Here is a 9,677-nt window from a genome sequence, read left to right as displayed (position 1 = left end):
AGAAGGAGGAGAAGGAGGAGGAGGCGAAGAAGGGGAAGGAGGAGGAGGCGAAGAAGGGGAAGGAGGAGGAGAAAAAGGAGAAGGAGGAGAAGAATGCAGGGTGAGTAGCTCCTGTTTCCTCTATGGCTTTGTTAGAAATGAGTGTGAACGCAGTTGTTGTTTCAACTGCATTCACAAGAGAGGCTGAAACAAGCCGTGGAAGAGTGAAGCTCCTCAGCCTGGTGGGTGGCTGGGATGCGCTGGGGACGGATTCATCACTGAGGGAGGGTGCATCGCTGGGGAGGGGTGCGTTCAGGAGAGATGCACTAGGGAGGGATGTTTTCGCAAACCAACTCACCCCAGGGCTCGCTGCTGACGCGGTCCCCGGTGACAGGCGAGCGTCTCTTGGCGACACGGGCTGCATCTCCATCACCGCCGCCCGTAGCAACCGCATCCCCCGGCCAATCCCTCTCGCGGGATCCACTCGGCCGAGCAGGAGCCCCATTGCCTTCTCCCAGCTCCTGGGGATGGTTCACGTTATTTAAAACCATAATCATTAATTCAAAGAAGTCGGGATTATTATGAGCATTACAGAGATGCATTTAAAGACAGGATTACATGTTGTACCTGCAAATGCTACTTAACACAAGTAGGTACAATTTTACGTATTTTTTTCCAGTTGTAGAAAATAACCAAGTTATTGTCAGCTGTTGTAGGTGGTGACTTTGGTCTAGATGGTTTTTTGAAAAATCTTTCAGCTTACTTTATTGGTTTGCTCTGATTTTACATGAGATAAACATCTAGGGTTTTATTACCTAGTGCTACAGTATTCTCTGTTAACTTCTCTGAAGTAGCGAGATTTTCAGGAGGAAGCTGAAAAATTGTGAATATTCAGTGTTAAGCCTATCTTTTTATTTCATCAAAATCTGTTCCTGAAGCTCCACTACAGAAATTTGAGCTTCAGTTGGTGGGTGAATGAGATGCTGCTCCATCCTTCCCTGTGTTTGACTGTTTATGAGAAAGAGACAGCAACAGGTTTTCCAGACTAGGATGAAAAGACTTGAGACTGCATTTGAAAGAAGACTAATTGCAAAAAAAATAAGAGGGAGGGATTATTAAAAAATAATTTTAGAAAAGCCTTGGATAAAAATAGGTTTTCAAGATATGGAGATAAAAGATAAAAAACAGCCACTGCTTATTGCATACGTCTTCGGTGTTAGGACCTGCCAAGAATGCAGAAAGTTGTTTTTTCAATTTTCATGCGTTTAGCAGTCCTAAAATTCTTTTCCCTATCCCTGCTTTGTGTCCCTCACCAGGAAAAAGCAAATCAGGAGATAAGTGCACAGAACAGCATGATGAGGCTTTTTTTCAGTTATAAAGTTATATTAAACCACTAAAATCGATCTTGTGAGCCCCCTTTCTCAGAATGGCAGGGCTGCTGTCTGTGCTTGCTGCTGAAGGAAAATGAGAGTTGTGTGTCCTGTTGATGCGTTGTACAGGCAAAAGCGGGGTTTGAATGATGGTTGTTGGGCAGCCCTGCCTGGGAATTAGACTCTCAGGTTTTTATTTGGTGACTTTTAATTATATGAGAAATTATTATGCACAGCATGAGAAACACACTGCCTGTATCTTTTTGCCTATGCAATTCTTGCTTATGCATGTGCAATGCCCTGTATTATTTATGCACTTCTCACCTGATCTCCCATCTAATATTTTTTCCAAGTCTCTTCTAACCCAAGCAGCAATTATTTTTGGTACTGCTACTGTATTGAACTACAATATCTAAATATTGCTTGCCTGCAAATGGGGCTTGAGGAGCAGCACTCCCGGAAACCGGGAAAGCCATGTGTTGTCCCTATTGACATGATGCCCCCACTGATATGATGGCCCCCAACCTCTGACAGGGCAGAAGTGAGCTCAGGCACTTGTCTCTGCTTGATCTCTACCCCACAGACCCTTGCTCCCATCGCCTTGTCTCACCACTGACGAGGATGTGGATGAAGTCCACTTCGCAGAGGAGGCCTTCAGGTTTGAGCAACTGGAAGAAGCTGAGATAAGTGACCTCGAAGGTGCTTTTGTACAGGTACAGTGTCGCTCCCTGCTTGGGTTTAGGTCTGCAATAAGATCTTGGTGCCCAGCGCACATTGGGGGCTCAAGAGCTTGTCCGGGGGGAGCATAGTGTCCCAACGAGGAGCAGGGACTGGGATGGGCACTGGGAATGTTGCCCACTAAGGTGTCCCCATCTCTGAGCCTGAGACAGCAGCAGTAGCTCAGTGCCAAGGGAAGGATGCTCTATCCCTAAAATGCTGGCACTGAACAAGCTGAGAGGCTGGCAAACGGTTAAGGGTTATAAGGCACCCAATCCAGCTGTGAAGTCTGCCCTTTTATTGACGAAGCAGCTCTTTTTCTCCTTAAAATGGCTTTTTTCATTTTGAAGGTGGAAGAGGAGACAGCTGAAGCTGCTGAAACTGATGCCGAAGGTATAACACATAGCAGTGTAATGTTGAAGTAGGGTGAACCGAAGCAGGCGATGCAATGCTCACTGTCTGGGAGCAGGCAGCTGTGCTTTCTGCAGCGTGGGCAGCTGGGGCTTTTCCCTAGCTGGAGACATCCCCTGGGAACAGTGTGATGGGAATATTGGCATCAGCTGGAGCAAGCTCTGCCAGGCTGGTGCTTATGCAGTATTTAGTCTTGTTGATTAAGCAACCTCTGATGTGAAATAAGAGTTTCTCCTCCAGCTGAAGAACCTAACAGAGGATAAAAAGGATTTTCCCTACCACTTTGCTCAATTCGGGAAACAATAATTTTAATATAGCCTTTTGGGAGTTAATAGGTTGGTAATGCAACAGATGGTGAGCTCCCATCACAGCCTGAGTGAGCATAGGCAAGCCCTGGTGTAGCTTCACTGAGTTGCATGAGGGATGGCTCGACCTGAGCCCTGGGCCAGGCTGGGGTTGTTCCTCTGCTCATGCAGCCCTTGCAGAGCACTCCAATGCTAGAGAAACGCGTGATAGGTTGCTCACCACTGCTGTCCTGTGCTACCAACACCTGTGAGCGCCAGGCAGCATCAACAACTCCAGCAGCCCTGCACTTCTCTGCGTCTCAAACCACTCTGTTTTGTTGCAGCTTCAGATGCCTTGCCCTTTGCTTGAAGCACCTAGGCGCCTAGCAGCATGTCCAAGCGTGCCCGAGACGTCGAGCTAGATCAGCTGGTGCACGACAAGCCGTTCGATGGCGGGGACACCTCCCCTCCTGGCTGCACCGCGCTAGAGCAGCTCCCCAATGTCCCCAGCTACCGAAACGCCGCTGCCTCCCACCTCCCCGGCCTTGTTGCCAGTGAGCCAAAGGCGGGAGTTGTCAACCCCAATTTTTGCAATGAGGAGCAATATCCCCTAGGTATTAGAGACGTCAGCTTTGACGATGGGCTTGTGTAGCTTGAGGGGCAGCAAGGGGTTATTCCTGGGGTAGTTGCTTTTTGTTGCTTTTGGGGTGAAAAATAATAAATAAAAGCATGCTTCATGTTGCAGCACAGAGGCTGGGGAACAAAATTCATGTTTTGTCTGCTTCTGCCTTGTCACTATGTGCCTTTCTAGATAACCCCTGGAGAACATTTGCAAATATCCATAAAATGCTTTATGTTTTGACCTGCTTGACCAAAAACTCTCCTGAAGGACTTGCAGGCATAGGGTTAAGTATCAGTTGTCCATGCAGTTTTCTCCTTAGCATTCATGCAGTTCACTTGCACCAAGAGGACAGTAAAATGGAGGTTTGCTGTTCATGGTTTTCTGCTTTTTAACCCAGAAGTCCAAATTCTGTTTCTATAGCTTTGCTTTGCTTTGTTTTTAAAAAGAGAGCCAAATTCTGCTGCTTTTCCTTCCATGCAATGGGATTTTAACTTTGCAACCCAAACAGGCCTTTTTCTCAGTAATTTGATGAAGCCATGCTCTGATCCAGCAGTCCCACAACAGTGTGGGACAGGAGGGGTGCATGGGGTCTTTCAGATGTGTGAAAACCTAACCCTTAGAAGAAATCCTGCAGGAACTCATTGCATTTTGTCATATCGCTAAGAAAAGGGGTGACACTTCAGTGCCCCAGTGCCATTTCTCCCTTGGGCCTTTGACATCTCTTTACCCACTAGAAACATCCAACCTTCCTGCTTCCAACCTTGCTTATGGCAGGGAGCAGTTATTACCTCTGAAAAAGAGAGAGGTCATAAGTGCTTATTTAAATAATGCCTTATTCTGCATGAGAAGCAAATGCTTGTGTGATTTGGAGCTTTTGTGATCCATATGTTTATGTACAGAAGACCAAGGAAATTTTCTAGACCAGAGAGGCAGGTTTGCAGCTGGAAATCCTGGGTTCCCACATGACACCTGCAGCTGGTAATCCTCATCTCTGTCATTTACCAAACCACAGAGACCCAATGCTTGCATGGAGTAGTTGCAATTACTGCAGGCTGGGAAAGCAGAAGGGAAGCAGGTGGCAATTCTTATAGTGCTAAAATCTGGGCAAAAAAAGATAAGGAAATGACCCAAACTGTTAGGAGGAAGGTGAGCCAGGCAGGAAGGGAATTGAGGAAAAAGGAGAGTCCTTCTGTCATGCTGTGAGGTTTGGAGGTGATGGGGCTTGGGATCCACTCCCTCTCACATCCAGTTATTGTCCTTCTCCACGGGCCAGGCAATTATCCCACCGTGGACATCAAGGCAGCGGACAGCAGAGGCGATGCTGTGGAGATGGATGGTACCCACCTGCCGGTCCTCTCTGCTGGCTCCAACATGCTGATGGTGCCCAGCATTGCACTGGTGTCCCCCAGGTACAGTCCCAGGTGTGGTCCCTGGCTCCCGGGGGTCTCGGCTCCCTCAATGGTGCCAGTACAGGAAAATCTGTTAAACCATATGGAGCATCCTACTTCTGGCAGGTTTGGACAGGAAGCCAGGGTGATGTGTGTGCAGTGGGTGTCACCCCCATGTAAGGCAGGGCAGATGGCAAAAGCCTTGCCTCTCATTTGAGTTTTAATTAAATGGTTAGATTTTGTTTAAAGCTTCTGGGGGCCAGGGACAGTCCTGTCTGTGTGTTGTCCTGGAGGTGGGCTCAGTCCCCAGGCCGTGGTCAGATCTCATTTGTCTGTTGACACGCACATCTGTGCTCCCAAATTTGAAGCATGAGAGACTTCATCATAAAACCCAACAGTTTTCTTCTTGTGTGCTTGCTGGAAGGGTTTGCAGCATCTCCTTCTGGCTTTGTGCCTTTGGATCAAGGATGCTCAGGGAGGAGGAGGACTAAAAGTGAGCTTTAAAATTGACACTGGAGAAAGCTGATGGGTTTTTGGCTGGTTTTGGGGTTTGGATTTTTTTGAGGCTCATTCTTGTAGAGGACTAAAAATAAAAACCAAGGTGTTAAACCTCAGTTTTCTCATGCTATTTTCTACCAGTTTCTTAAAGCAGGTTGTATATTTGCAGTTACAGGTATGAACATATGAACCTTTATGCTGTGCCTCCAGGTAGCGTCTCTCAAGGCAACAACTGGAGGTCCCTTGTTAGAGCTGGAGATTTTAAAAAGCAAGCAGCTCTAGTTTTTCTACACAGAGAAACAAAATATCATCCTTCTGAACCAGAAGGAGAGTGCTTGGCAGAGGAATAGGACATCAGCTCTGCATTGAACAATCATCCATTTATCCTAAGTCACCTCTATTGGCTACAGTCTTGAGTTTATTTCCCACATGGGGCTGTGAAGGATTAGGGTTAATGTTGTTTAGACAGAATCATGAAAGACTTGCCACAAATGAGCCACACGTTGTCTACCTGGTGCCTGGAAACAAGATCTTCAGGTGATAAATACCAGTATACACTGGGCAATGCTGTCTGGGCAGGTAGGCCATGAGCTTGGTGGTGCCCAGGAGGGAACAGGACTTCAGAAGCAAAGGAGCAGGGTGGCTTGCTCCCTTTGACTTTAGGCAGTGCCAAAAATTAGGAGAAAACTGACCTTGACAGGAGAAGGGAAAGTTGAAAACAGATGAGAGCTGGGAGGAGGAGGGAGAGGAGGTGTCTGGGGATGGGAACAAGCTGAGCCTTAGTCGCTGTGTCTATGTCCGCAGGAGGAAGTTGCTGACCCCATCGGATGGTCTGGACGAGGCACTGGTGAACCAGTCACCCATCCACACGCTGCTAGGCTGGGATGAGGAGCAGAGGGAAAGGTGCGTGGCGGGACCCAGGGCTGGGATCAGCCAAGCTCCCAGGGCTTTGGATGCCAGGGTTTGGGTGGGAATAGCAAGAGATCCTGGGAATCTCTGGGGGGAGCTGCCCTCCCTGGGAGGCAAAGTCTTGAGGAGGGTCTACACCTCCATATGGTGCAGGGTTTTGCCGCCTTCTTGGGCAGAAATGGTTGTTCCAGTTATCACCACAAATCAGCCTGGAGCTACAGCACAGAGCTTTCCTTTGTCCTCCCTCGCAGTGCTGCCTCTCAGTCATGCTAGGCAAAGAATCCTGCTCTGAATCCAGCCTAGTTATAAAAAAAAGGCTGAAAAGAGATTGTACAATTTATAAATTCAGAGGCTTGGTGCATGTTTTCACCCCACAGTTCTTCCAAAATCTTCTCCCGAGCACACGCAATCCAGTTTGGGATCTAAGTGCTTCCTGAGTCCCTCTGAGGGCATCTCACACCCCAGGGCAAGGATGAGGCTCAGGCAGGTGCTGCTTAATGGTATTTTACTGAAACCACCTTAACTTGTGTTATTCTGAGTGCACAATAGCCAAAGAAATATGAGTAAATGCTAATTCAAGGTCCTGTAGCTTAAAAAATTAATCGTGAACCCACCTGTGGGCTGTCCCACCTGCATGAAATGCCCGATGGTCTCCTCACAGCCTGCCTGAGCGCATCGATTCAGCCACGAGCCAGAGCAGCTTTGTCAACACCCGGCTCCAGGAGCTGGTGAAGCTCTTCAAAGCGAGGACCAAGAAGGTGAAGGAGCAGCTGATGGACCCAGATATCTCCTCAGACGATGAGAGCCCCACACCGTGTAAGTATGAGTTGGCCTCAGAGCATTTAACTGATGGGTCTCTACACATGCTGTGTTTTCAGGGAAACAACTGCTTTATTAACAATTTAAAGGCCTTAAAACACATTGCAATGAGGATGTTTTCTGCCCTTTAAAATAATGGTGTGACCTCTCGCAGCCCCTGCCAAGCTGGCGCCTGCAGCAGCACCAGTGCCTCCGTCAGGAGGGGAGCCAGAGGGGGACAAACCGGAGGTGGATGAGCACTACTGTGAGATGCTGTGCTGCACCTTCAAGTACCGGCCTTGGCTGGACCACCTGAAAAACTACCAGTTCCCCAGCAGCATCGACCCACTCACCAGTGAGTGATGGAGCCTGGCCAAGCACCCAGGCTGGGGGCAAAACTGACTGGGGCTGGGGGAGAGGGCTTGAGGAGGGGAGGAGGTGTAAAACATGAGACCTTGTAGAGAAGAGAGGACAGCTAAGCAAGGAGCAATTAAGCTTACACCCATCTACTGAAAAATAGAGTTTTAAATTCCCCTGCAAGGCACAGGCTTTCCTAAATGCCTCCTGATGGCTGTCAGGAATGTGTGTGTGTTTCAGGAGCATGATCAGGCATGGAGGAGGCAGCTGCCTTCTGCTTTTTAGGCTTCTTAGCGGGCAAACACAGTCCCTATGGTGTGGATACCCCAAATAGAAATAAAAACCATGAAATAAAAAGCCACTGTCCCGCAGACACCCCACAGGAAGCCAGATCTTTCCTCAGTCTTTGCTGTTCCCCAGCCACTGTGAAGCCCCGGGCTTTGGCAGTGGCCACAGACTCAGCATGGCCTCTGGGGAAAAAAGCCAAGCAAGAAATTTGGTATTGTGGGAGCAAAGCAAAAGCAAACATAATAAAACCGGCAAAGATAGAAGAGGCTTTCTGATAAAAAGCAACGTGCTCCACAACCGGTGGTATTCACTTTGCATCTCAAGCCCAGCTCTCTTGCAATTAACTGCTGTCGATAGGAGATCCTGTTGGGAAAGGGTCAGTCAGGGGATGAAAACCCCTTTGCATAGCAGATTCCCGCAGACAAGCCACGTGTGCCCAGCTGATCATGGTGCGGTTCCCCGTGTGCAGATCTGATGTACGTGCTGTGGCTCTTCTTCGTTGTCATGGCCTGGAACTGGAACTGCTGGTTGATCCCCGTCCGCTGGGCTTTTCCCTACCAGACGCCAGCAAACATCCACTGCTGGCTGCTCATGGACTACCTCTGTGACTTCATCTACCTGCTGGACATCCTTGTCTTTCAGACCCGGCTGCAGTTCGTCCAGGGAGGAGACATAATAGTGAGTGGCAGTGCACTGCATCCCAACACTGGGGACCAGCTGTAGGGACCTTCCATACCCATCACTCCTGTCTCTCTCTGATCTCTGAATTGAGGTCTCCAAGCTCTCTTACCATGGCTGTGTCCACTCTTGGAGGAATTCAGGAATCTCTCCTGCCATGTAGTGGATAAGCTGGCAGTTTATTTGTCTGCCAAACACACTATTTTTCCCCTAAAGTCAGTACCAGCCCATCTAGAAAGCGTGTGGTCCATGGCGGCCCTGTTCCTGGGTAGGCACGTTCAGAGGGTGCTGCTCCTTAGGGCAGTTCTGCCCACTGTGCAGTGAGGTGCACTCCGACCAGCCCTGGCACAGCTGTACACTGTTAATCGAGAGCAGACATCATAATAAACTGTGGGTTTAATTTTCAGGAGCACAGAGTGCATTAATGATATGACAAAAGCGATTGCAATCTGAATGCATAGATTACACGCTTCAGATAAGTGAAAGCCCTTGATTTCATTTACATATCCAATTAAATAAGCTGCGAAAAATAAAACCTTGAGGGTACAGCTTTCCCATAGCCCATGCAAATGCTCAGACAAGGAGTTTTCTCCTGTAAATTCTGGTTTTTGTGGTGCTGGCACTGTGATGTGCTTTCTCTGGGATGCAAAATGAGCATGGGATGTCCTGAGATAGGATGGGAAGATGGCATAGAGCCAGGTCATCTTCTGCTCCTCTTGCTCTGCTTGCCTTCCCAGGCACGAAAGGAGCATCTGCCCTGTTGTGGTGTGGAAAAGGAAAGCCAGGCATGACTGTGTTGTCCGTGACTTTCCTTTCTGTAAGCAATGATCAGTTGTCTTCTCTCTCTCTCTCTCCCTCCTGTTCCCAACCAGACTGATAAAAAGGCCATGAAAGAGAACTACCTGCGATCGCAACGCTTTAAGGTTTGATGTGATTTTATTTATCAATCTGGATCTTTAACCTGAACCCTGGCATGCAGCTCCACCCCACCATGCCTGCAGGTCCCACAGAGGTTTCTCTCTTTGCGTGGCTTTCAGATGGATGTGGTTTGCCTCCTGCCCCTGGATTTCTTCTACTTCAAAGTTGGTGTGAACCCTCTCCTGCGCTTTCCTCGCTGTCTGAAGGTGAGTTGAAGCTTACAAAATTGGGCCGAGCACCGGTTGCAGTGGACATGAAGGAGTCTCGTGCTGGTTGGGCTAAGCTGTGGCTTGCTAGACTCATCAATGGTAACGAGAGGATTTGTAAAATGGACAGGAGGTCTTGTCCTGGAGACTTTGCAAGGCTGTTGGTCCAATGCTTCATTTCAGTCCTAAAACACCCTCACATTTGAGGGGCATTTATAGATGGAGCCAGAGGGGCTACAGGAGGGAAATGGAGG

The 9,677-nt window shown here is 48.5% G+C and overlaps 1 protein-coding gene across 1 annotated transcript in view; it reads left to right on the top strand.

The window, feature by feature from the left end:
- Window positions 1-9,677, top strand: part of CNGB1 (cyclic nucleotide gated channel beta 1) — a 31,295-nt gene that overhangs the window by 8,353 nt on the left and 13,265 nt on the right. Inside the window, exons 11-20 of the mRNA XM_010186515.1 lie at window positions 1-100; window positions 1,933-2,062; window positions 3,141-3,375; window positions 4,657-4,792; window positions 6,074-6,172; window positions 6,840-6,994; window positions 7,152-7,331; window positions 8,091-8,299; window positions 9,172-9,222; window positions 9,337-9,423. Of these exons, the coding sequence (XP_010184817.1) occupies window positions 1-100; window positions 1,933-2,062; window positions 3,141-3,375; window positions 4,657-4,792; window positions 6,074-6,172; window positions 6,840-6,994; window positions 7,152-7,331; window positions 8,091-8,299; window positions 9,172-9,222; window positions 9,337-9,423 (1,382 nt within the window). The remainder of the gene's footprint in view (window positions 101-1,932; window positions 2,063-3,140; window positions 3,376-4,656; window positions 4,793-6,073; window positions 6,173-6,839; window positions 6,995-7,151; window positions 7,332-8,090; window positions 8,300-9,171; window positions 9,223-9,336; window positions 9,424-9,677) is intronic.

The sequence above is a fragment of the Mesitornis unicolor genome, unplaced genomic scaffold, assembly GCF_000695765.1.
Source record: "Mesitornis unicolor isolate BGI_N332 unplaced genomic scaffold, ASM69576v1 scaffold27836, whole genome shotgun sequence".
NCBI lineage: Eukaryota > Metazoa > Chordata > Aves > Mesitornithiformes > Mesitornithidae > Mesitornis > Mesitornis unicolor.
This window is presented reverse-complemented; position numbering and strand designations above follow the sequence as displayed.